This window comes from Sebastes umbrosus, chromosome 11, assembly GCF_015220745.1.
Source record: "Sebastes umbrosus isolate fSebUmb1 chromosome 11, fSebUmb1.pri, whole genome shotgun sequence".
Taxonomy (NCBI): domain Eukaryota; kingdom Metazoa; phylum Chordata; class Actinopteri; order Perciformes; family Sebastidae; genus Sebastes; species Sebastes umbrosus.
This window is the reverse complement of record NC_051279.1, coordinates 32,734,404-32,761,755: the sequence shown is the minus strand read 5'-3', so window position 1 is coordinate 32,761,755 and position 27,352 is coordinate 32,734,404. Positions and strand designations below refer to the sequence as shown.

The 27,352-nt window shown below is 41.5% G+C and overlaps 1 protein-coding gene across 2 annotated transcripts; it reads right to left on the bottom strand.

Moving 5' to 3' along the window:
• Positions 1 to 1,168: 1,168 nt before the first annotated feature.
• On the bottom strand, positions 1,169 to 27,352 carry LOC119496287 (basic helix-loop-helix transcription factor scleraxis-like). 2 transcript variants are annotated; one of them, XM_037783466.1, is made up of 4 exons: positions 27,317 to 27,352; positions 14,136 to 15,095; positions 13,492 to 13,708; positions 1,169 to 1,906 (listed from the first exon to the last, which is right to left on the bottom strand). In XM_037783466.1, the coding sequence occupies exons 2-4, from the start codon at positions 14,525 to 14,527 to the stop codon at positions 1,868 to 1,870; spliced, it is 648 nt and encodes a 215-aa protein (XP_037639394.1). In that variant the 5' UTR covers positions 14,528 to 15,095; positions 27,317 to 27,352; the 3' UTR covers positions 1,169 to 1,867. The 2 variants fall into 2 exon arrangements, with proteins under 2 accessions (XP_037639394.1, XP_037639393.1); XM_037783465.1 differs by lacking the exon at positions 27,317 to 27,352 and having other exon boundaries at positions 14,136 to 15,148.

The window sequence follows — 27,352 nt, the reverse complement described above, 5'->3', positions numbered from 1 at the left end:
AAAGAGATAAAAAGAAAGACGAGGCAAGCAGAGGGTAAGCGGTGCGTGGCTAAACACACTGGAAAGCCATCACCAACCAGACTCTGGCCAGTGGTACTCCAGGGAAAAGAGAGGAAGAGCAGAGGAGGAGAGGAGAGAAGACAGAAAGAGCATGTGGAAAGGTAAAGAAGAGGACAGCGAGGGGACACGGGCAGATGTCCAAGCAGCCATACCTGCAGATTCAATTCTGCTCCCCCTTCTTTTTTCTTCCTCGCTCTTCTGCTCGCCTTTCCTCTGCTCTTCAAACCCCTCCCGTCCGCCTCATCTTCAAACCCTGTCTTTCTCTGCTTGCTCTGATCTTGGTGCCCCAGAAAAGAAGAAAGACAGCGAGAAAGAGGGGGTGTTAGAGAGAGAAAGGTTAAACTAGGAGTTAGGCTGATGTGAGCTACAGGTGTAGTCACTTTATTTGAAACTTCAAAATGATCTCTCCTCTAGCAAAAGTATGATGGAACCATTGACTGTATATAAGAAGTGGACGTAGTCACCGTGACGCCATCCATTGGTTTGTGGACTGGCGTTTTGAAGCCTCAAGTTCGACATTTTGGTCGTCACCATCTTGTTTTTTTGCAACCAGCAGTGACACAAGATGACAAAGCTAAGTACAACTGAACGCTGAATAAGACACTTTTAGGCGACCAAAAAGGTTATGATTAACTTTCATGAACTAAAAATACACTGTGAAAGGATTAAAGTCAGGAGGTAGCCCCGCCCTAAAGCATCCCCTGCTTTATGGTCTATCTGACCCTAAATGGGACCATAATTTACTAAATGAACATCATGCTGTATTGAAGAAGACTTGAAACTAGCGATTGAGACCATAAACTCATGTTTACAATGTTTACTGAGGTAATAAATCAAGAGAGAAGTAGGCTCATTTTCTCAAAGACTTCTATACAATCAGACTTCTTTTAGCAACCAGAGGAGTCACCCCCTGCTGGCTGTTAGAGGGAATGCAAGTTTAAGGTACTTCAGCATTGGCTTCACTTCTCAGACCTAGAAGCTGCAGCCTGGATGGAGCCACCATCTGGATAGTTTTACAATATAAACTTTTTTAATGTTTATTGGTTTGAACTCGAGATTTGAGAAGACGATAGGCTCAAAATACCACCAACATATGAATGAAATTTACTCCCAGATATACAAACAATTTATTGGTCATCTTGAGTTATTTTCCAGCATTAGGACATTTTCAGAGATGATCATCAGAAATAACCAATACCACTAAAGTTCCAGCATGTTCTTTTTTTTTGTCTAATGCCATAAATTGTGTCAATAGCCAATATTTTGCACCTTTATACATTATTTGTCATGAATGTCAATGCCGGTTAAATAACATAGTTTCATTATATAATGTTATGTCATATAAATATACATTTATATTTCAGTTTACACATTAATAACACACAGAACCTATGAAAGACAAAATTGTATTCATCAAAAGCTGTGTGTTTTTCGATCATGTGCCACAAGTTCCTTAGACTCTGAACAAAGAGTCACGGAGTCTTTGAACAATACAGTAAAAAGTCTCTTATAAATGTTGTTGAAAGGTTCGTCATGGTCTTGATAAGCATGTGAAAGCCCTTTAAAAAAAGTAGTTTCAGAAGTGTTTCAAACATATTTGAAAACACCCTAAAAAGTAAAAAGTTCTTGTAAAGCTATATAAAAAAGTAAGAAAAAAAGAAATGCTTGGTTAAAAGTTCCTTGAAAAGTCCTGGAAGTGCTAAAAAAAGCCCTTCAAAAAGTCTTTTGAAATGCATCACAAGTCTGATAAGTCTTCAAGTTGCAGTGAAATCACTGCATTTCATCCGTGTGGTTTGTGTCCTCATTGCTAACTTCTGATGGCCGTCTTCCGGTCTCTGTCTTTGTTCTGCAAGAGAGACAAACAACATCTCACATCATTGAGGATTCAACACTGAAATCAATCTACAGGAATAGTACAGCTTAGTTTAGCTTAGCATAAAGACTAGAAACAGGGGGACACAGCTAGCGGCACATTAGCAAAGACATGCTAATACTCATTTCCATATTTCTATTTCTGTCTTTGTACCATTTTATCATAGCCTGTGGTGGTCAGGCTAGGCATTACATGTTATTGGTGGCTATAAGCACCATAGATCTGGGTCAATAGGGGCCTACTACACCCAATACAAGGTTTTATCATCTATTCACATGATAGATTAGCGAAGGAAGGTATTAAAGAACACAGTGATTGGCAGTGATTGGTAGACGTTTTACAGGATTACAGCAGCTACAGATGACGGCTCTTTTCTGGTCCTTTTTCAGAGCTCATCAGTAATGGATCGCTGTCGGGGTGTAAAGACCATTTCAACCAATAGAACATATAGTTTAGACTGGAGAACATTGTCAACCCTGCCTTTTACTAAGTGATTTTGTTGCCTAAAGTTGCAGTTTTGTTCAGTTTCACGTGTTAGAACGTGTTGCTTTCACTTTCACAACGTGGTAGGCGTAATAGGCCCCTAATGGCCCACAAGTATGGTGCTTATAGCGACTGATAATGCCTATTTAATGGCCTGATAACCGTCGAATCGGGTGGTCTGGTAGTTTCAACAGAATCTTTCTGCAAAGTTTCTAAAATAGTACAGGTATGGGACAATTTCCACCCCTTACTCAAATATTAAATATGGCGAGTTGGGCAAGACTGCTCTTTGATGTCAACCACCTTCTTTATAGTGTCATGAAATAACCCTCCAGGAAAATGGAGTGCATATTGGGGAAATAGATCCTGTTTTACTGCCATCACTGGCACAGTAAATTTATATGGTGTTGTACTGTATGAACTTTACCACGGTTGATAAAGTAAATTAACCTCGACTGCAAACACATTCTGTGCAGTAGCATGCATGCTGTACATTAATTGTGGTAGCTGACTTTATTACAGCCTGAGGAGTGACATCATGAGCCAATGCGTGACGGCTCGGCATGATGATATGCTTCTCATTTATCTGCGGTATCAAGACACAGAGAGGCCTTGATTTCCTGGCTGGTGAGAAGACTTTCTCTATCTGGCCAGGAAAATAACATCACATTTTCCCTCCTCACCTAACCTCTGCTCTGCTCACTTCTCAGACCATCTACCACTCGCTTTTCAAGCTGCAGTCGAGGGGTTTTATCGAACACACCGTTGAGTGATACGCAGCACACGTCATACCCGTCTTACTAATTACTTTTCAGGGCTGATGCTGGAAAATGATCGTAGGCTTTTATAACCCAATTTGTGGTCAACTTTCATGGAGAAATATGTCAAAAAAAGTTCTCTCTATATTCTTTTTGCAAGTGAAAACTTAATTTCATAGGATGGTGAAAATGATCACTAGAGTGTGGATCAAGTTCTCTGCAGTCCTGTCCTCTCCTGACTTTTCTTTCCCCTTCTCATATCGTCTCAACTAACCCTCTCGCCTCCCCCCTCCCACCCCTCGCCTTCCTCTCATCAGCCGAACACCTGTTACACATTTCCTCTCAGACCGTGCACAAGGTGTAGGTGTTTGGAAAAATCCATTTGACTGACATCAACAAAGGTGGGTAGGTGTTTGGAAGGGGATCAGGAGGTAATGAGAGCGTGAGATCATAGGATTTGGACAGGAATCGGTCCTCCCACTGATTGAGGTGAGCGTGAGGAGACACAGGAACTATTGTTGTCAATTCTTCCTCCAGCTGGAGCAGAGGATCATTACTAGATTGCTATCATCTAGACATGAACCCATTACCATCATTTTGTTTGGTAGTTGATATACCAGAATTCATAGCAGCCACAAGACTTGTTACTAGTTAGTTTTTGTGTAAACTTTCTATTTTGTATCAACATATCTACCGAGTCTCAAAGTGTTGGTACTGAACGTACAAATTCAATGACAATGTATTTTATTTGTTTTCCTACAATATACGCAATGCAATATCTGCTGAAGCCTAATTCAACAGTTTTACAGTTATGTTTAAGTTTGAGATGTTTGGTTGAATAGTGAAAAAGCCAAAAGTGACTTAAGGCACAAAAAAAACCACTTTGTTTTTGTTATCATTTAATCAAAACCAATCTTTTCCTAAATAAAAAAAAAATACTCTGTTGCCTCAATTTCACCACACGCAAAACAAACAAACCAAACAAGTAGTAAGACGTATATCAATGTAATTTCTAGGGGACAGGACTGCATATAGCGTACTCAAATTATCCCACCATGTACCACCACCCTCCCACTCTACTGATTAGTGTAACGCAGTATAGGTGTGCAAGCTACTGCTGAATGCGGACAGCGACCCTGAACAGGTTGGTCATTTTAAACAATTATTGCCATGTAAAATAAAAACATTTTAATTTTGTTCAAACACTACAGTGTGCCTTGGATTTGAGGGAGACTTGCATTTTTGTTCTTTTTTGGAGACCGTATTCCACCCATGCAATAAGCCCTTCACAAGATTGAATTATCCCACCATGTAGTATAAGAAGTAGTGAACAACTACTACAGGAGCTAAAACCATCATTCACAGATGGGAAAAAAGGGTACATTTAGGCTGCCAGAGTAGTGTCTGGAGGCCTAATTGTAAGGCCTGCAACTAATAACTATTTTCACTGTCAATTAATTTGTCAATTATTAGTTGTTTGGTATATAAAATGTCAAAAAATTGTGAAAAATGTGTTTCCTAAAAGCCCAAGATGACGTCCTCAAATGTCTTGTTTTGTCCAGAACTCAAAGATATTCAGTTTATTGTCACAGAGGAGGAAAGAAAACAGAAAATATTCATATTCAAGAAGCTGGAATCGGAGAACTTTGACTTTTTTTTTTTTTTAAATGACTCAAACCGATTAAATAGTTAAATAGTTGGTGATTAATTTAAATAGTTGACAACTAATCAATTAATTGTTGCAGCTCTACCTAAATGACCTGCGAATAGTGCCTTACACACTTCTGTCAAGTGACACATATTTACTCTATGGAATAGTCTCTGAGTTGTGAATACGTTTCACACACAGCCTGGAAAACGTTTATTGCATTGCTGTTATTGTGCTTTCTACTAACACAAACTATAAAACCAACAGCTGGATGAGACAAGTGCAGCGTGCTGGAAGGCGCTGTGGAAAACTGTCGGTATTTATCTGTGGAAATGAAAGCACTTGAGGCAGGTTAGAGAAAGTGGGTACATGAAATAATCTCACTCAAAAACGGTGCATGACAATTGGACGATTCACCGAATTACATCAAATTACTGTGGAATCAGCAGGAATCGGCCCACTGTGAGCACTCAGCGATAGTTTAGGGAAGCACAGCTGTAGCTGGTGAAGGCGGTTCAGCTGGAGTGTGACTGGTTCAGTCAAAACAGGAGGAGGGGGTGGGGGGGTTTAAGGCTGGCCTGGTAGTCAAAACAATCTCCTGAAGACTAATAGAGCATGGTCGGATGACATCTCTGCTCCCTCTTCCTCCAAACACCCACACACACACAGACATACCAGTGACATCCCCGGGGGGTGATCTGTCCGACACTAATATGATTACCTGATGATGTTTACTTTAGATACGATGTGATGATATTACCACACTGGAACAATATTATTGTTTTATCAAGGTGAAAGGAACCCGTCTTAACTTTAATATGAAAATAGTGAACGCTCTCTTTCGCAGCATCTTATCAACTCCGCACATTCAAACTTTAATATTGTTTTTCCGAAACTCAATCCAGGGCTGTTCCTTTACCTATAACTGTGGATTTTCCATGCTCTCTCTCTCTCTCGCTCTCTTTTTCCTGCGTTAAGCCATTCTGTCAAATACAAACATCTAATTTAGTTTCTGGCTGCATGAAGAGAGGGATGACTGGTTGGAAAAAATAATTCAAATTGGGCACTGGCCCGACAATCGTATAAGGAGATTGGTATTCAACCATGAAATGAAAAACTGCTAATATGCCTTTAGTTTATCGACTGAAAATATGTGAACATGCGTCAGTTCCCTCAAGTGTCCAATAGAAGCTGTAATTACCCTCATGAATGATCATCCCTTACAGGAACATAGACATACGTTAAAGCAGTGCAATAAATAGAACATCAGACGTTTAAATTAAGCTAACTAACACACCAAATGAGCCACAGTCTGCTATTATGTGGCTTGGATGCATCAGACGTGTACTTCGTGCTCACTGTGGTTTGCTAATAAGCCTCCTGATGGCTTCTGAAAAACACTTGATTTATCTTAGATTGCCTAATCAGATGTAATTCTCACCAGCCAGCCACACATGCGTTTAATTGTTCCCACATTTTAATAATCTCTTATAACGCCCCACTTCATTTTTGCCAGTCTCAGATGACTTCATTCTGCTATGCTACGCACTAACCAGCACTTTATCATCAGCGCTAAGATGAGCACCCTGCGACAGCCAATATGTCATTAGCTTCAGTAGATATTGTCTTAAGAAACTGCACTATTTAAACAGTTTTTCTCTGTGTTACAGATATATTTTAGATGTGCTCTTTGCCTGGCTCATATTCCTGTATTTTTGTTTTAATTTGCTCCGTGAGCAAGCCTCTCCCTGGAGACCGAATGACAACAGAATGATAGCTTTGCTAATAGATTTTGTTAGTTATCTGACACGACTTCTTCTGTTGGTGTTAAATTAGGGTTTAACTGCTTCCATCTGTGCTGAGAATATACAGACGGGCCCATGCATGACGACGGCACACAGCCATACACAAAGCTCACACACACCGAACGTGGGCAAGAATATATTTGAAAATTGCCTGCAGTATATTAGCTACCTTCGATGCACACCTCATTAGCTTAGCTTGAAATGAGAGGCAAACAGGCAACGCGCTTGCTCACGAGGCACAACACATTACCTCCAAGTCAACACCAGCATTATCAGCAAATGAGGGTAATTTAGTTTTCATCTATGACCTCGAAACGTTTACTTCATGCACACAAGTGACGTAATGCTTTTTTCCAGTGAAAACAGACTAATAACCAAACGACTGTAAAAACCACAGTCATTAGTGTTCTCCTGCACATGTCCTATTTATGCATTTAGGCTCTCTTAAGGTGCACGGTTCATTTGATCTCTATAAAGAAGCAAAGTGTAGTTTCGGCGCAGTTGAAAACCAACTGTCCAAACTGGAGGATAAATAGCAAAGTTGATTATCCCGCCGAGTCGTCGGCTATTTATCTGCCTCTCTTTCTCTCCTTCTCCATCTCTCTTTCCACAACTTCCTGCACACCATTAGTTTAGAAAGTGTTGAAAGCACAGTTGTGATCCAGCGCTCCTTAAGTGAGTAATCATATATGAGTTTTTTTTTGAGGGGGGGGGGGGGGGTGGCTAGAAAGAAGCAATGAACTGCCGTCTGGCTGAAAAGACTAGAAAAAAAAAATCAAGGTAGAATGAACTGCTTTTGATAAAAGTCTGTGAGAGCGGTGCGCTGTATGTGAGAGTGTGTCAGTATTTCTATGGTCGTGCATGTGTGTGCCTGCATGTGTCATATGTGTCGGTGTGAGTGTGTGTGTGTGTGAGCTGCGAGGGCATTTCACAGAGAGCGGTTTCCAGGCTTCTTTAACATCACCATCAAAGCCCGACGTCAATGTGTTTCTAATAGCAGCGGCTGAATTAAACACTGGCTGTACAGGCCTCAGCAGAGGATAAATCATTTACAGAACAATTAGCTCATTTGTTGCTCCGCTCTGCGCTGCCAATGACTTCCAGACACAGAGAGCCAGCCAGTGTGTGTGTGTGTGTGTGTGTGTGTGTACTGTATATATACATGAATGTAAAAATCTCACTCTATGTCACTCACATCCATCTCAAAGTAACACACGCACACGCACACGCACACGCACACGCACACACACACACACACACACACACACACACACACACACACACACACACACACACACACGCACACACACGCACACGCACACACCCGCACACACACACACACACACACGCACACACACACAGATATACAGACTCACTCCCTCTCTTTCTCCCAACCACACCACACTCACACACAAACACACACAAGTACAGATAAGTCAGTTTCCAGTTGCATGGTGCAGTTTTAGTGCCACCGTCTCTCCATACGCCCAGCTTTTCCAGCCACCCACAAAAATCATCACATATAAAAGTTTTACAGCGGCTCAGATGTAAATTAGAACTGTTCGTGATATTAAGAGCCGTATTCATCATTTGTTATGTTTGCTTTTTAATATCTAGAAATTCCAAATAAATAAGATTCCTTCAAGTTGGAGTTAAATCAGGGTTGCGTCTAAAAATGCTCGTAAACTCAACTAAATGCAACCATCACAAAAGGAACAATGGTCTATTTACAGCAACCGCACTATAAGTATCATAGTAGTTATATTTTTGACAGATTTTTTATTTTGTTTCCAAGCATATAAATTCTCTTTTAATTCATCAAATGAGCTTCTTTAAAATTTTTAAATATTGGAAAATGTTGGGACTTGTCATATGCTGCTTAAAAAGGAAAAAGTTCAGCATGATTGCCGTTACTGGCACATGAATCGCTTTTTCTGTTTACACTCGCCGTTGAATTGGATTGACCCTCTCACTGTTTCGGGCCAAAAGAAATAAGCTGGAGTTGCAGAGGAAGCTGTAAAAATTCTTCAAGCGCTAAAGACAACAAAGCAGACAGATCAACGTAATTTTAAAAAGCTTTGTTTTTGTTTTGTATCAAAGAATTGCTAGTAGCATTAAACGGATACTCATAAATATGTCTTTTAAGTAGCGCTGCAGATGCTCAACTGAATTTCAAGGTCATTAAAGGTGACTTCTAGTTGAGATAATAATACCACAATGATTAGAAAAGTAATCGTGCAGGTTTCCTGCAGTAGGTTGAGTGCAGGCACCTGACAGTCGCAGCGATCAGCAGAAGCAGAGAGGCCGAGCACACAGGATATCTGCATCAATCAACCAGACAGCGCAGGGATTTAAGCTGCAGCCCTGTGCTCACCTCAACCCTCCATCCTCGGCCCTGTACATCTCATTTACAGATGTAGCCATCAGGAGCGTCCCATGTTTTTTACAGCATTTATCAGAGGCGGCAGTATGCGATGGCTGCGCTCCAGTGTGTCCATGCCAAACTGCTGGTGCTCAACCCCACAACAGTTTTTTTTTTTTTAAATCAAAATGATGTTATTAGATATATGTGCACGCCCGAGGGATATCTTGGCTTCTGATCAAAAAGATACTGAAATGTCCCACAGTGTATGGCTCTATACCTGACAACAGGAGGGGGGAAAAGAGTATCTAGTAGTGTGGAAGCATAGATTTGCACGATATTCACCATAGTGAATCTGAGCAGCAACGATATTCAAAGGGTCTCACTAAGAAAAAGTTCTCCAATTGGCCCTAAACATCTGTAGAGAAGCAATGTGTCGCTGTCCATAAACCATGTATTTCAAAAATGTTGTGATGTTTGATTTGCTCAGATAAACTGAAGGATGAAGTGTTTACTCATTTATGGGTTGAAAAAAATAATCTCCAACTTCTTAAATCTTAATAAACCATTACAAAAAACAAACATGTTTTCACAGGACAGCAACAGTGAGGAATCATTTTCAATCTCACTATCACCGTATCGTTTTCTGGAAGAGAGTAAATCATACACCCTTCACCTGTATAAAATTAATTTTCTTTCTGAATCTTGTGCATAAAGTCACACACAGATAATGAAACCACATTAGTGTTCCACTGAATATGTAACCTGTACTAGTTCAGCCCTCTCTGTGCAGTAGTCATTACTAACAAGACTGTTTGTTTTGAAACAGTTATACTGTATACACACATAATAAGAGGAAATGAGCGTGTACTTTTCTCACTTTTGCCCTCTCCCACATTGGAAGTAAGCATAATTGAAGCAGCTGTTCTAAGCAGAGCTGACAGCTGTGATGAACCTCAATGACCAGAAAAACATACAAAGAGAGCACTCAGGACACAAAGTCTCATTTTACCTTCACAATCGTTTCCTCTCTGTAATCACCAGCATCGACTCTGCCCTTTAGCCCACTTAGACGCACTGTACAGCCACATTTCCAGGGAAAATGAAATTCTCTCAGGTTCTTCCAATCAGAATTAACCATTTATATGCCAGGAGAGCCCGGGATCCCTTATGATGAAGTCTGGTGATATTCTACATTTTTCTTGCTGTCAACAATTTCTGTGAAAAGACCAAAACCAACAATAGCTGTGTTTCCATTCACATATTTTTATTCGCATTTTGAAGTATTTTATTAGAAAAGCTGTATGAAAACGTCAAAATTCTATAAAACTTCATCAATTGCGAAAAAAGTTGTTATGCTCGCTTCAGGTGTTTTTTGCCTTTGTCAAAGAGTGAATGCCCTAAATGGATTATGGAAACGCCTTTGCCGAATAAATTCTGAAGTAGCGAACAGCTGTTTCTGCTGTCGGCATATTTTTGTATATTTATATTGTCTTTGCTTCCGGACAGCATGAAACATGCCAACCCTAGCTGACATGAAAGAACTACTAAAACTTGCCCAATTGAAACAAATTTCTGAAGACCTCTCTCCATTTGTCTATCGTTAGAACCAAGCTGACTTGTTTTGTTTCCAGTTCGCAACTTCTTCTAAGATCTGTTTACTGGCAGATTACAGCCATGCGTAGCCTATGGCGGCAACTTCTGACCAAACTACGCTGAAGTCGAGTTTATTCGCTCCAAACCAGTTGATGGAAACGCAAAGAAAACGCATTTCTTTTTTTACAACATTTAAAAAGTTTGCTTAAAATTCGTTTGACAATTGAATGGAAACACGACTAATGAACTGATTCTATTAACACTTATTGTGTGTGTATTTAAAACCTGATATACAGTAACTTAGTCCTGTTCCATTGTTGTCCAAAAACTATGAAAATACAACTGCAAGCCGCAGCGCTGCACTGGGTGAAATGTTCCTTCATTATGATAATCATGGGCAGTTTGTTTGGAGTTAATCCCACATACGGCGTCCTGCTGCTGTAAACGCTAACCAGGGCACCAAATGTGTATTAATACACCGCTGAAAATAGTCACTTTTTACTCCTGTTTGAGCAACATTTGCTAAAACCTACCATGCCCAGCTGTTTTATGAATTTACTGAGCCATTTAAAAAAAATTAAACTATATATTTGTCAGCTGAACCCAGCAGGGAGGATTATTTTATTTGATACAGTATATGAAAGTTATACTGAACGTACATATGGGATGTCTTTTCACTCCTTCTGCACAAACCACATCTAACTTAAAACTTTCTCTAACTCATCGCCTGTCTCCTCATTTGTGAACGGTGTGTACACCTTTTTAGGGATATCAATGGAGGGATGATCAAGAGATAATGACTTTCACCTGGGCTCATCTAATCACTACATGAAAACAGTCAAAGTACAGAGAAAAGTGATCTGTTACTGAGCTAATGGGAAACAGCACAATGTGACTGGCGTCCAGTGAGACAGACTTGGTCAAAGTGTCCACCGTTGAAGGTTTTGACATGAGAAAGTTTCCAAATTGTTTTCTACCCAGCATGCGTTTACAGGTCAGTCGTGCGTCTGCAGCGGTGAGTTGACAGCAGCAGATAGTATTACACAGCTCCTACTGACAGCTCTGACCTCCACCAGGCTGATCGATATGCAGAGAGCTAAGGGAGAGGTGGGCGGGGGGGAACGAGAGCAGCCCGGGGAAAGAGTTGAAGAGGAAAAAGTGAAGCAGAATGAGGAGGGCGAAGAGAATAAATACTCAGGGAGATCAAACTGAAGCAAAAAGAAAAAGAGACCGAGGAGAGAGAGAGAGAGAGCAGGAGTGATTTGGGGCTAGTTATCTCCCAGCCGAGGGTGTCTGGGTTTCAGACGCTGAGGACGTCTAGGCTTTCACTCACAGAGGTTCAGAGGGGAGGCAGGAGGGAGGGGGAGACGCACACTGCTGAGACTCAGGTTATCCCCCAGCTAAAGGGTCTCCGGGTTTAGACACTGAGGAGGGTATTAGCTTTCACACACTGCTGGGGTAACGGGGGAGTCTGCCAGATGTCAGCTCCTTACCCATAAATCCTCCTAAATGGGCAGCGGCTAGGTTAGAGGGGGAAAAGTTGAGTGGACGTCACCTCTCTATCATCTTCAGCACAGACTGGTGGTGTTTGTTGAGGTCGGAGCTGCAGTCATGTACATTTGATTTCAGTCAGCTGTGATTCCCTGTGATTTCTCATCAGACTGACGACTTTCTTTTGCTAGGAGTGTTCTTGATTATGTTTATTTCCTGTGTTGAATCAATCAAATGTGAGTTGAGCTTCGCACTGGATCATGTTCTCCTTTTCTGTATCTCTATTAAAGGTGTAGACCGGCAGCGCAGCAGTGGAGGAGGTGTCACAACTGCTACGAAACTCCAATCTGAAATGCTATCTGTGACAGTGAAATGAGAAATCTGTGTGATTGTAGTTTGTTTTGCGCCGTCTCCCTGACTTGAATTTATTCCTGAATAGTTAAGCTGTTAATATGTATAGTTAATATAATAGTTAAAATGTATAAACCTATGGCTTAGTACAATAACGCCCTGAAAGTGCTTTTGGAAAATGTTCTTGACACTTGCAGTATGTTAGTTAAATGTACATATGACATCCCTGTTCAGTGGATCAAAGTTATTGCCAGTTACTAATCTTTGTATCTCAGGTCAGTTCTGCAGCAGTTATGATTAAAAGCTCCTCATATTCAGGCTGACGTCAATACATTCTTGAAATTATACACATGGTTTTGGATGGATTTCATGGGCTCCTGGTCATAAATCTCACTCGCTGCATAAATACCCTTATAAACTTTAAATTCATATTTAAAAAAAGAAAGAAAAAAAACCCACTACAGTTGTGCACATCTTGCAGTTACGGTGAAAAAGGCTGCGTGCTCTCGGCCACCTCTCTTACTGTAGTTCCTCTGACACAAAAACAAGAAAGCACCTTGAACTTTCAAGCCACCTGCTCGGAGTAAAACCAACCCCCAACAGAACAATAATACGCAGTCCTTCACCCCAACAGAGGACTTTAAAGAGGTTCTGCTTTTAATGTCCCTCAGGGCCAATCAGGTTTATAGGCACAGTCACTGATCTCAGGTCGGCTTTAAACACCAAATTGACCCTACAGCACTGCACGGTTTCCCACACGAAGCTTCACACTACAGTATGATCAGCTTTCTCTTTGATTAAATCTGAGCTTTTTCTATTTTTTAAGTTGAAAGTAACTAAAGAAATGTATTATAGTTATTATTCTAGTATGTATTCTAGTTGTTAAGGTCAGAGATAATCAAAAGCTTTATACATTTTCTTTAATTTTTCTTAGTATAATACTTATACCACCGTTTTGTTGGAGATCTTACGAAATGCAGAATTTTTGTTTCATTTGATTTGGCCTTTTTTCTTGCTAATTGATTTATATTCTATATATATTTATGTTATTTTCGTCTGCTCACCATTTTCCTCTGGTTGCTGAGGCAGAAAGTACAGATGTGCTTCGGCTGAGCTGATTGGTCAGATCCTCGGTTGGGGGAGGAGTTAACGTGGAAGAACGGTGGTGAGGGAGCGTGGCACGGTTGTCCATCGTGAAGCCCCTCGCCCAGGAGCAGGACGTTCCCCAGGTGGCTGATGTAGCTGCTGGCCAGACGTAGTGTCTCGATCTTCGACAGCTTCCTAATCACCAAATCAGGAGGAGATTTATGGTATTAATTAAAACATAATATTTAGTTATAAGTGTATAGTAATTTGAAAAAAACAAATCATGCATTGTTACAACATTGATGCACTTTTCAATAGCATTTCAAAATAAGGTGCTACATATATAGAACATATAGGCAGTGATGCAAGATGTTGAATATGTGAGTAACTCTATGACACATCTATTATAGTAAATATCCTCATAACTAAATGCAGTGTTTCCTAAATTAGATAACAGGCCTGTCATAAAAATGATTCAATTGTGATTAAAGGTGCATGCTATCCAGAACTTCATTAGGGATTATTTATTCTGGTTCCCAGATTGAAAAAAACGTAGTCCTAATATTTTTAAGAACATATTTTTGCATCGGACAAAAAGTCCTGACTCAGTTTGACTCAGTACCTGTCTGCAGGCTCGGTGGGGATGAGTGTGCGCAGCGCTGTGAAAGCCGTGTTGACAGAATTGGTGCGATCTCTCTCCCGCGCGTTGGCTGCGTTCCTCTGGCGACCCTCGGGAAGGGGGGGAGACCCCGGGGGGATGAGCCTCCCCATCATGGCCCCCACGTCTAGCCCTCCGCCGCCTCCTGCCCCACACAGCTTCCTCTTCCTGTTCATCTTGATGTGAAAGGCAGATGGCGATGAGGAGGACAGGCGGAAGTTGGAGGAGTTGGTGGTTCGCTCCTCGGAGCCTGACCCCTCGCTCCCGTTCTCGTCGTCGTCTTCGGAGAGGAGGGCGATGTCGCCGTACAAGAAGCGGCCTGCGGGAGGCGCCGTGCGCAGCATGGCGAATGTCATCTTCACCGTTAACGCTCTGTCAGCTACTGGTCAATCCTTGTGAGACTTCCACTTGTTGAGGTTCAACTAGTAACGTTTGCAAGTTTGTTATCGGAAGTTGTTGGCAAATTTTCTGCTGATGTTGCTGACTGAAGGCGCCCACCCTTTAAATCTTTACTTTACCCCAAAACTTCTCTTCTTTACAAAATGAGTGAAGCCAGGTGAGTCAGATGTAGCTCTTATGATGCAGAGCTTGGTTTAAAAGATCAGCGAGTTGATCCTTAGTCAGTGGTCAAGAGCGACTTGACCTCAGAACTGCTGTGTTTTTCTCTCTTAGTTTATACAAAAACACTTCACATCCCAAAGGTCAGTTCTTCTTTCTGCTAATCCTTTGGAAGAAAGCCAAATTTAAAATGGCACGTAGAAGTCAAATGGCTGTTGATTTTGTCTTCTTTTTCTTCTCTAAACCTCTTTGTTGGTCCTTTGTTTCTATATTTGTCTGTTTCAATCCCAACAGCAAAAACTACTCCCAGTCTGTGGCAGCAGTTTTACAGTCTCTCTCTCTCTCTCTCTCTCTCTCTCTCTCTCTCTCCACGTCCTTCTCTCTCCCGGCCTCTTTGCTCCACGTGTGCCTGCTGTCTGAGTGTTTCCGTCTGCCCCTGGTCTTATAGCCGGTGGGAGGGCCGGAGGACTCCTTCGCTCCTCCCTCCGAGCAATGAGGGTCCCTCGGCTGCTGTCTAGAAGCAGGCCAGAGAGACCGGAGGCAAGAGGCAAACCATCAGCAGGAGTTTGTTTTGGCTGCACGCTGGTTTGTTTCAGGGGAAATCCACCCTAAAACAGAACTTGCATCACCCCTCGTGTGCTGGGTGGGTTTGGTGACCTTAGTGACCGCGGAGGCCTCTGAAACACATATTCCTATCAATATGAATATTGCAGACATATTCAATTTCTTGAATGGCAACTTAAAATGGAGAAGAAACAGAGAGACAATGTTGTCATCTGACATGAGTAATAAAGCCACGATCTTGGCAATGCAATCAAATGTCAAACTAATTCTAAATTGGTTAAAGTGTGTTTTTTTGCTGCAAAGACATAATCAAACTCTGTGAACTCAAAGTCCTTCAACTAAGAAATAACTTGATCAATTCTGCAGACAAAGAAGCAAACATTTTCCTCCAATTTTCCTGTTTGTCTATGTTGGGTGACTTGTTCTTTTTCTAGACTAATCTCACAGAGAATGGCAGTATATTGACGACAAAGATTTGAGAGAGCACAAAACAAATTCTGAACATTACTCAGTCTGCAATTTCAGCAGGCAATCCCAATCACTCGTTTCTAAGTTTGCTCTCTCAATTTCCTACAGCTGTTTTTGCAGCTTCGGAGCACTTGAGGTCACAAGAGGTCGCTTGCCAACCATTTTTGACTGGCGAGCTGCAACAGGACACACCCACATCTGGACGGCAGGGTCATATCTTTATCAGAGTTAAAGTCATAATCTGGTGATCCAACTCATCCCCTTTATTCACACCGGTATGTCGGATTCGCGCTACGCTTATTCTGAAAATGCTGTCATTCTGAATCGAGCCACAGCCCATATTAATTTAATTCATTATAATGTATTATCATCATTTTATTAATAATAATGATTATTAAAGTGGGTAGAATTGGAGCAAATTCTGTGTCCTCCGGTGCTCCTAAAGGCATCTGCAAAATCAATGCAAAAAAACAATAAGAGCCGAGCTGGAGCCTTGCCATCTCTGAGCAGCTGTCAATCACTCGCAAACTCCAAATCAAACGGTCAAACTAGGCAGCACTGATCAAATATGAATCAATATTATGTTACCTTAATGCCTTTTTCTCTCCTCAGATGTTTTCAGAATCATCTTGTAGTGCACGGTTTAGCTGTAAAATGAGAAAGTTTGTGACCCAACAGTTGTGTTGAAATCTGCTGAGGAAATACCAAGCACCGCCCACCAGCCAGAGCACAGCCAATAGGAACGCTCTCTCTCTGAAATGACCTGTGATTGTTCAAAGTCTCCCGTCATGGGCTAGATGTTCTAAAGCCTGAAAACAGAGCCATGAGGAGGAGCAGAAGTCTAGTTTTCTCTCAGAACACTTGAATTACAATATGCTGAAAGGTTATTATGGAACTTTTGCCCAATGATGCCAAAAATATACTGCCTACTGAAGCTTTAAATCGAGCAGGTAACAGGTGATTTTCTCGAACACTCGGGGGATTCAGACTGCCAAAAGTGAGCGCGAGCAGCTTTGATTATTATTATGATTCTGTCCTCCCTCGTGCACAAATTTAATTCTGCTCTTACTAATCCTGTGGACTCTCAAATGTTGACTGATTAGCGCTCAAATTTGTTTTGTGTTGTCTCAAATCTTTTGTCATCAATATACTTCTATAACAGAGCAGGCTACCAGCGAGACGTAAGCCTGGGACCTGCAGGATCGGATGTTTTGTTAAACTACTTTCTTGACAGCAAGAAGCTGAGAAGCTTGAGTGGTGAAGTAAGAGTTTGCCTTTCTCCCCGTCTTCTTTTCTTTCCTCGGCCTCCCCGTCTGTGTCGCGCTTGTCCCCGGACAGCAGGCCGGGAGGCGGACGGTTCAGGCTGGGCTCGTGGTTGAAGCCGGGAGCTGGGTTTATTCAGCCATGGCCGAAGCCTTTTATCTGTACGAGCTGTGACGCTGGAGGGTCTGCAAGTAGTTTGCTCTCAAGGGATTCAGATTTTTGGGTGGAGCGTTTTGGTGATGAAGGGGAGGCTCAGGGGTTTATAGTAGGGGAGCTGCTACTTTACTCACTTACACTCCCTTTAACAATCTGTCTTCCTCTGAGAGAGAAGGAAAAATGAGAACAGACAGCAAAGGGAGCAAAGACAGAGGGGGGAATAGAGACAAGAGTGGGAGAAAACTAATGAAAGACAGAAGAAGAGATCCATCTATCGAGCTACAGATACAAATTAACCATGTGTATGAAGGCGTAGAGGTGTTCTAGCAAAATCAAGTTCTCCCTTTAGATTCTACTAAATCTTTTATACAGTCTCCATCAAACTCTAATCTACTTTTCCTCCTTCTTTAAGTCTTTGGGGTTTTATTAGCCATGATTGTGCAACTTAACTCTTATTTCCAAGGAACTGGCTGACCTTTAGATTGTGTTTCCTGCTTCAACTGTGCAGCGGTTAAAGGTTGACAACCTATGTAAAACTCAACTATGAAGTCTATAATCCTCAGTAGTGCATTATTGAAAACTCTAAACCCAACTGCCATTGCTGGTATGCTTCTTTTGTGTAGATTGGCAACCATACGCTGCTGCTGAGAACTAATAGCACAATGAATAATCTGTCAGAGTTACACAACGTTACAGTCAACATTCATCTCTCTTTTCTCCTCTTCTGTCCATATTTCTCTCCCCTTCCCTCCTCTCTTGTATCTATCTCTACCCTTCAATCACAGCCGTAGTGTTTATGCTGTGGTATTGACTGTATGAAGTGAGGCCAGTGCTGGTTGCAGTGGTGGATTACAGTACATAGAGGAAGTGCTTGGAGCAGTCAGGATGGATGAACGCTGAATTTCCCCCATAATATAACAAGAAAAACCAGAGAGCATTAGGGGTTGGCACCATAGACTGTCCATAACAAGTGGACGTATTCAGCGTGACGTCACCCATTGATTTGTTGACTGTTTTGAAGATTTGAGCTCGGCATTTTGGCCATCGCCATCTTGTTTTTTTGCAACCAGAAGTGACACGAGAGGATGGAGCTAAGTACAGCTGAATAAGACATTTTTAGGCGACCAAAATGTTAATATCAATTTTCATGAACTGAAAACACACTGTGAAAGGGTTAAAGTTGTAAGACGAAAACACACACAACTCCCAGACCGCCGTGGTAGCGACCTGTCAATCACAAGGTAGCCCCGCCCTAAAACATCCCCTGCTTTATGGTCTGTTTGACTCTAAATGGGACCATAATTTACTAAATGAACATCATGCTGTATTGAAGAAGACTTGAGACCATAAACTCATGTTTACAATGTTTACTGAGGTAATAAATCAAGTGAGAAGTAGGCTCATTTTCTCAGAGACTTCTATACAATGAGACTTCTTTTAGCAACCAGAGGAGTCGCCCCCTGCTGGCTGTTAGAGAGAATGCAAGTTTAAGGCACTTCAGCATTGGCTTCACTTTTCAGACCACCTCCCTAAAGGTGCAATCAAACTAGCCAACATATGGTGGTGCTGCACTGCTGCTTGCATTGTAGATTCCTGAATCTGTGTGGGTTAAGGTCTTGCAATTGCTGTCTAGTTTTTGCGCTGTCATGCAAATTCACAATAAATCCCTCACTGGAAACCAACAACTGTTTCAAACTCGTGTGGACCAAGAATGCAATGGAAATAAAAGTCTTAAATTTTATAGTTTGTTTTATAGTTTTCCACTCTCCTCCAGTTCTCATTGGACACATCCGGTCACTGGATATCTAATGTGTTTGAAAACAGTTGCCTGGCTGTCAACTCTGATCATGTTACTGCCCTGCCTCCGTGCAACTGGTGCCCCCAGGTTCCTCTGCAGTGACCTTTACTGTAGATCAGATTCCCACACCTGGACTTCACCTCAGCTAGTGACCCAGATTCAACAGCCGATATCATTGCTACTAGAGTTGTGTTAGTTTTGGAAAATAACAAAAGCCTAAATGAAAGTCGACTGAAAAGAACAAAATCACCCAAGGAAAACAAACTTTGTCTTTGGAGAGCCAACATTGCAATACAATCCAACAGCTCATTGCTCTTGCAAGGGAGAAAATCGGGACAGCATGTGGTAAACAATGGGGTTTGGTTCTGATTCCCTTTGGATCTGCTTCTAAGTATAATAGTCAGAATACTCTAGTTGTGAGCATAACTTTAAATAAATTGTTATTAATAACTGACAAAATCCGTGCAGTTCTTGAAATTATTCAAATTCAGTAAAAACATCTGAGACATCCTCTGATGGTGTTAAAGTGTAGAGAGCTAAAAGGCCAAATCACGGCCAAGTCTAGAGATGATGAAATAGATATGATATTTATTGTGATATATACTTAGGTATAGGCCTACCTAAAATATTGACGGTCAGTAGCAAAACTGGCAACATCACATAGACTACCTGGACATGTAGTTGTGACCGCCCACTATACTTTGGAGATGTATTTCCAAACCAGCTTCGCTCACTGTGGTCCGTCATTACATGCATTAGCATGATCTTCCTCTGATTTGCATCTCCCAGGAGAGTGCGGCTGGTCTAACACAGTATCCATTTCTCTCTGAAATGTCGCCCGCAGGCCAGAAAACATTTGACTGGGTACAATGTCGACTTTAAGTCTTTTCATAATCACACATGGCTGTGTTTTGCCAGAAGAATATTGTATGAAAAGGAAACGCTACATTACAGCACACAGTAATGGTGACATTTACATAAAACTACATAAAGTGTCGACCCAAGTCCACAACACAGACTCTGGATTTTACATAATCATCTCAAATAGAGAGCCCTGGTTGTCAGTTACAGGTTATTTGAGAAACTAATATGAAGCCCTTGTTGAACTGAATGTCTGCTCCAGCTGTAGATATTCTTCAGAGGCTAGAAAATAGATTTTCCATTACACATGTGTTAACAATTCAAATAACTTTAATGATATCCATGTATGTTCTTATAGCATTTATTGTGAAAATCTATCATATCTAAATTTAATTAATAAATAATTAAATATATAATTAATATCTGTAGGCAGAAAGTAAAAGTACTGTTAGTTTAATTTCTTTAAAGTAACAGTACTTGATAATGATAATCACGATTATTTTGATGAATATTGAGATCACGATTATTTATCACGATTATTCATTGATTTTAGGGACAAAATATTCGTATTGTACTTTCACGTTTAAATAAACAGAGTACTGTTTTCACTTCCATGTTGTGCTACATTCCTGTACAAATCTATGCATCAAAATAAATATTGAACCTTATTCACGGTGCATCTCCTAGAAGCAAAATAATATTGTACCATAACTTTTTACCCAAAATAAAATCTACAGAGCACTTAACTTTCATGTTGTGCTACTACATTAATTAGCAAACTAATTATTTAAAAATCAGATCAGAAATCAGACTTAAAATAAGGTTCTTCTTCACCTGAGTTCAGTGCATCTTCATTTTGCAGAGTTTTCTACGAGCAGAGCAGCATTTTAAACGTCAATATCGCAGTCGATCATGTTCATTTAATAGTGGGAAGCCAAAATTGGAATCACGTCTCGATTAATTGTGCAGCCCTACCTACTTGTGTTAAAATGTACTTCAGTAAAAGTAAAAAGTAGGTCAGTTAAAATGCACTCTGTACTGCATTACATTTTAAAGGGGGAGGGAGGTTAGATATATGTCAACTTATACACAAGTGGAACAACATCAGCAACAAGACTGCTGATGTCCAAACCAACAGACGGGCACCCTGCAGTCTGTGCATACAACTGATTATCAATTATATAAAATATAGCATACAACTGATTTCCTCAGTGTAGCCTCACAATAAATAACCAGAAAAGAGGCAAAACTCAGACAATTAAACAAAAATGATCTACACAAAATAAAACAAGCTTAGTTCACAAGGGAGCTGGAAACTTATTTTAGAATCACCAAAATAAAACATCACCAAAGGAGCCAACATGGACATGTTAACAACAATATAAACTCCACCGCAGCTGCAGCCGCAAACAAACTGTATTTACAGGCCACGAACATAGAGGTGTGCCACTTAGCGCATTCCCCCTGTGGTGCATTCAATTAGTCCCTAACATAGATACAACATTTGTTTTAACTATGCCAATGCTAATTATAACCATGACCCATATGTGGTCCTTAACTTGTTTGTGCTTGAAATGGCCCCAGCCCGTGAACGGTATCATTTATAAGGGATCATTTCTGGAGTGTCACCTCTCTGGACGTGGAGCTCTGCCCTCCTGCGGCCGTATGGACACACCTGCAGCTACAGCCCAGCTGCTGATTTATCTCTTTTCTTCCATTTTCACACAGTTTATCAGGATTTTTCCATGTGAATTTTGTTTTTACTCTGTAATAGATGCAACTTGAATACGATACTTGTGATATATAGTACAATTTCTCATAAATAGTAAAAAAAGTACACAAAAAACGACTTTGTACAGTAATGAGAGTGAATGTAATTTGTTACTTCCATCCCTGCGAGCCCTATTTTAGAAAAGTTATATTTATACATAGAATGAAGTACATACTTTACAAAGTTACGCTATTCATGAAGAAGGAAAAGAGTTATAGAGAAAGTGCAGAAATATATAAAATGTTCCAAAGTTAAACCCAAACCCATATCCTTGATAACAAGTTCACCATGTGAACAATACCATTCTGTGTGTAGGAAATGAAATAGTATTTAAAATACCTCTTAATGCCTAAATTCAACATTTCTGGCTCGTTTTGTTTGATGTCTTACCTGGAGTTGGATGAGAAGTTGATATCAGGTTTACATCTGTGCGTTCAGTGAAGACTCAGGGCTGAGGATGAATACAGCTTCCGGTTACAGGTGTTGTGTCCAATATTGTTTCCTGTCGAATCCTGACCCAACTACCGATGGGGGGCGCTATCAGGGGGAGCAGACTTCACCGGCGTCCATGGCTTCATGGTGAGGATGAGACTTGTGCTGTGTGCCCAAGTCACCGGGGCTAACGTTGATATAACGTTACCTCCAAACTGTAAGCTGATGCCTCTTCCTAATATGTAATATCTACACTTGTTAAATAATAATAGCGTAACACTGGTTACTCTTTGCGTTAACTCTAAAGTTGTAGTTACTGAATTAAACCTACTTTGGGAACGTCGGTAAAGCAAGAGCCCGGGGACAGCGTCTTCAGGATAACTTATATATAACACCTGACGTGACACATCACCTCATCATCATATCACTCCGACAACCTTACCCATTACTAAAATTACAGGCAAGGTGCACCATGTTATATAGTTCCCTATCTAACTTAAGGATCAGATACAATATAGGCTATATAAATGTAGATACCATTAATTCAAGTATGTTAATTATTTTAATAAATCCGAGAAGGTAATCTACAAAATAAATCTTCACAAAAATGAATCTAATCTCACTCTAGGATGAGCTGTGGGTGTGGAGTTTGGTGTTGTTTAAAGGCATAGCTTGACAGAGCTGCAGAGGCTACTTTTAAATAATTGATGTAGTTAATTAGTCATTTATTAGAATTTGTAAAGTTAAGTAAAACGTTTTCAATGTGTATTAAATGTTAAGTACTTTTTAAAGTTAATTATTTACACATCCAGCAGATAGAACAAACATCAATATTCATTTGGAGTCACGTTTCTGACCACCTGGTGAATGGAAGTCCAATACTACTATCCAGTTTGACTCTGCCAACTCCTGAGGTAAATACTGTATCTCTAACCTTAGCAGCTAAATGCTTCATTTTGTTCACCTTTGTCTGTCTTTGTCAGCACGTAGTGTACGGTGGGTTTTTTAGAGCTTTTTCCCTGAAAACAGCTGCCTGAACCAAGACAGTAAAGCTGCTACACAAGGAGATGAAACTCACTATAAAGCTACGTAAAGCCGAGAGGAGCTGCAGATTCAGGTGATAATTCAGGCTCATACACTATGACCGACCACTTCACATTGATTTCGCATTGTCATTTGATAATATAAACAATATTGATTATTACTGCTTTGAAGTAAGTTACCCAACAGGTTAGACCAAAGAGTAATAATAATAATAATAAATCAGTCCATCTGAATGTAGACATTCAGTAACTCCTCTGTTGGTCCAGAGGGTCTGCTGTCATTTATACCAGTTTTAAATGACACATTAGACTCTCAGTCTCTCTTTGTTCCTTTTCACAATGATGATCGCACAGTTCCAGAGAATAATAATCACATATGTGAAGTTTTAAGTTGAGTGGTGTTTTCCTTTAAGGACACAGCAGCAGCAGCAGCAGCAGCAGCAGCAGCAGCAGCAGCAGCAGCACAGTAGTAGAACACCATCTGATAGTCATTACCCCCCCTCCTTTCTCCTCCTTTTCTCCTCCTCTTCTCCGCCCGCTTGATACTCTTCTCTCAGCTCAGACGTATTATTCATTAGTCTGATGAAAAACACCCACCAACTTAGCCAGGCCCAACCTCGCTCACACACACACACACACACTAACACAAAGACACACTTACAGTACACACACAAGCAGTCCCAACCCAGCTGAACTGCTCTGGCGCGGGTCAGGGACCTGTCAAAACTCGGAAGCAGGTCTGGACCCGATGCGGTACCACAGAGCAGGCGTCTAGAGGGGGGAGAGAGACTCCGAGGACCTGAGCTATTTATCGTAGTCCTTGGACGGTCGTTTGTAGCCTGCGTTGAAAGTGATAGAAGGAGGGGAGCTTCAGGAAGAGCTTCTAGACTTGTTATGGTGCCATTGAGCAGACGTCTGGAGAGGGTCATTACTGAAAGAGATTGTCTGAAAGAAGGACAGCAGGAAGAAGAATAGGAAAGGGAAGAAAAGAAGGTGGGATGGAGAAAAGCAGGAGGGAAAAGGAGACGGAGACAGAGGGAGAAAAGTAGAATGGAAAGGAAGGAAATGAAGGAGGGAGGGAAAGAAGACGAAGGGGAGAGGGTTAGCGGCGGCCTGCCAACGCTCCAGACTGCATGGTGTATTGTATGGGGAAAATGGTCGGAAGTGCTCGCCCCCCCAACTTGCACCCCCGCCACCACCACCAGCCCCAATTTCAGCCTCATTCAGCCTCAGCTCCAGCCACACTCTACTGTGTTTCCCAAGAGTGCCAGACTCTACAGCTGGCCCTATTAAACCGAGAGAGGCAGAGAGACAGAAAAAAGACGAAGGAGAAGGAAAGAGAGGTCACACAACTGGAAGACATCAGTTGAAACCGTGCTCGCTCTCTTAGTTTTTTCCGTTCATATCCCGTTTTATGATAGAGTTTCTCACAAACACGCTCGCGGTGCACCGGGTTCAAACACATAGTAAAAAGCTATTGTTTGATTCGACGTCCCTCAGAACGCCGTAAAAACAATGAAACAAAATGCCGGGAAATTAAAAGTCTGTGTGACTTTTATCTCATTTGTCTGAGTGCGTCTGAAGGCTGTCGTCATACATCTGAGCCCTGCCGCATGGGGGTGTCTCTTCTAGTTTGTTTGAATCTCGCAGTATTTGTGAACACTATGGGGCAATAAAAGAAACTTTGAGGTATGGAAGTCTGTTTCTAATACATTATCTGGTGTTCACTTGTAATTTGCTTCTTTTCTGCTGCAGCTTTAACCTTGAAGGTTTTCTGTAACCGATGCTCTGCGCTTTAGAATAACTCAATTACACGCATTCACAACTACACTGAGAATTATTTCCACAAACAGCTGCTGGTCACTGATCTGCTCCAGCGGGGCAACTCAGTGTGAAGTGCATCGCTCAAGGCCATCTCACTTCCAGTACATATCGAGAGTCAGGAGAGCGTTACGTTTTGTCTGGGGATTCAAATGTGCAGCACACTTACGCAGCACACAGTTTATCTGTCTTGTTGGGATGAGCAAGAGCAACAATATGCTAAGTATTTTTTAATTTGTGTAGTATTTTTGAATGTTACTGTAGTCTAGGACAGTCTGGATCTACAGCAGTAGTTGCAGAAAATCCCGACCAATAGATATAATGAAATGCTGCTGTCACGTTTCACTGTCAGTACTCCTTTATTGATAATAATAATTGGCTATTATATTATACATAATAAAACAGCTCGTTCTCATTCCCAGGGCATCAAATACAGACGCTTTGTCATGGCCGTCGGCGTGGGATACGGATGCACAAGGCACCCTTTAGCGGAGTCATGAGACGCACCAGGCTGTCCATTAACTACAATGTAAACCCATCCGCAGCAACAGTAAACGCTCAGGCAAAGTGATGTGGTGACGTAGTTTAAAGAGCGATAGAGACACACCGGGCGGCCGGGAAGGGAGGTGGGTGGGTCCAACAAACACAAGGTTTCATCCAGGAGGACTTTCACATTCCAATCAGCTGTTTGTTTGTGTCCCGTGTTCACGTTTCATTTTCACTTTACAAACGTAGTAGTTTTAAGCCCGATCATACAGTTCTTTCCTGAACCTAACTAGGTGGTTTTGATGCAAAAACGTAAAGTGACGGCAAAGGGCGTGACAAAGCTGCGGTATATGTGACGAGTTGGGATGAGAACGTATTGAATAAAAGGCAAAAACTGACCAATCATAGCTCTTGCAGCATTTAGTTAAATTTTTTGAGGAGGTGCACGTTAGCTATGGTGTAACCGTGATTGCTTAGGCTCTGTAGCTAAACCGTAAAACCATAAAGGTACTGTTTGTAACTTTTTACACGTATAAATCTACCGGGTCGCTTTCCCATGCGCGCTCGCATATGCGCGCTCGCGTGTGGCTACGCTGTTCAGACCGCTCCTCTGCTCCGCTGCCTGCCTTCACTCACACTTCTCGCTCCACCTCACGTTCACGCGCGCACACTGCATGAGAGTTAGTAGCTCTGAGAATATGTAGTGAATGTACAGTGGACGTTTGTGCAGAAATAACTGCTGCAGCTCCTCCAGACCAACAGAAGTTTTCCGTGTCTTGTGAAGTGACGGGGCTCCGCAGAGAGAAACGTTATCGTCTCCGACCGGATGCCGCTGTCTCCCCTGTTCCCTCCGGCTGATCCTAGTGTTGGCTTTTCCTGCTTCAGCAGGAAAAGCCAACACTAGGATCAGCATTGATTCATGGAGAGACCTTCGTCTGGTCAGCTAACATTACTGCCAAGCAGCTGAAATATAGAGTGATATTGTGCTTTTAGCTGACGTGTGTCTCCTCACTGTGTTGAACGATGCTCCTTCATGTCTATTTAAAGCGATCAAGCGCAAGCCCGACGCTGACTTTCGTTGACTTAACGGCCACAGGTGTCGCTGTTAACAAGCATTTCTGAAAGTTACAAACAGTCCCTTTAATGCATGCACGCAATTTTTTGTAATGTTCCATTTCCTATCCAAGCCTGAATTGATGATAATTCTGTACTCAGTTTAGTGCTTTATCTCTGTGACGTGTATGTTAAGTTGATTATGTGCAAAGTGTACTCTCAGTTACATAGCCAGACCTCTCTCCATACTCTGTTATAGCCTCAGCATTTTATTCCAGTGGAGGTGAAAGGTCTGGTTCATGTCAGTGGATATAAAAAGAAAAAAAAATCAAGACACAATTCACTTTCTTGCAGCCTTAAATCTCTCTTCTAATGACTATTAGGCCTCTGTTTCCTGTTGAATTAATGTCGGACACAGAAAATGAACTGCTTGTCACCTGTGAGATATTTGCTTTGTTGCAGCATAAACAATTTTGAAAGCTCTCTATCGTCATTATTGTGAGCCATATCCCCTATAGGAGCACTGCCAAAGGCTTTGTTAGAACTAAATCAGTCCAATACAGACAGCTGGCATACAGTCTATTCACGATGGAGGGTAACCAATATTAAAAAATCCGAGCTGTGATTACTCAGCTCAAAGAAGACTTCTCCAATTCAGCCTCCTTTTTTACTCGCTCTGAGTTATTGGCAACATAAAAGCGGCTCCCCAGACTCCGCCGTTAAAGCCTGTGGCCGGTAGCAGCCCTACCTCTCCGTAGCAGAGCAGTGGTGGAGCGGTAGTAGCACACTAAAAGAGAAATCTGCTGTGATGTCATTGCCACTAATGAGGTGGCAGGAACAATTTGACCACCTGACTCACTCACCAGCTCACCTCTCTCTCTCTCTCTCTCTCTCTCTCTCTCTCTCT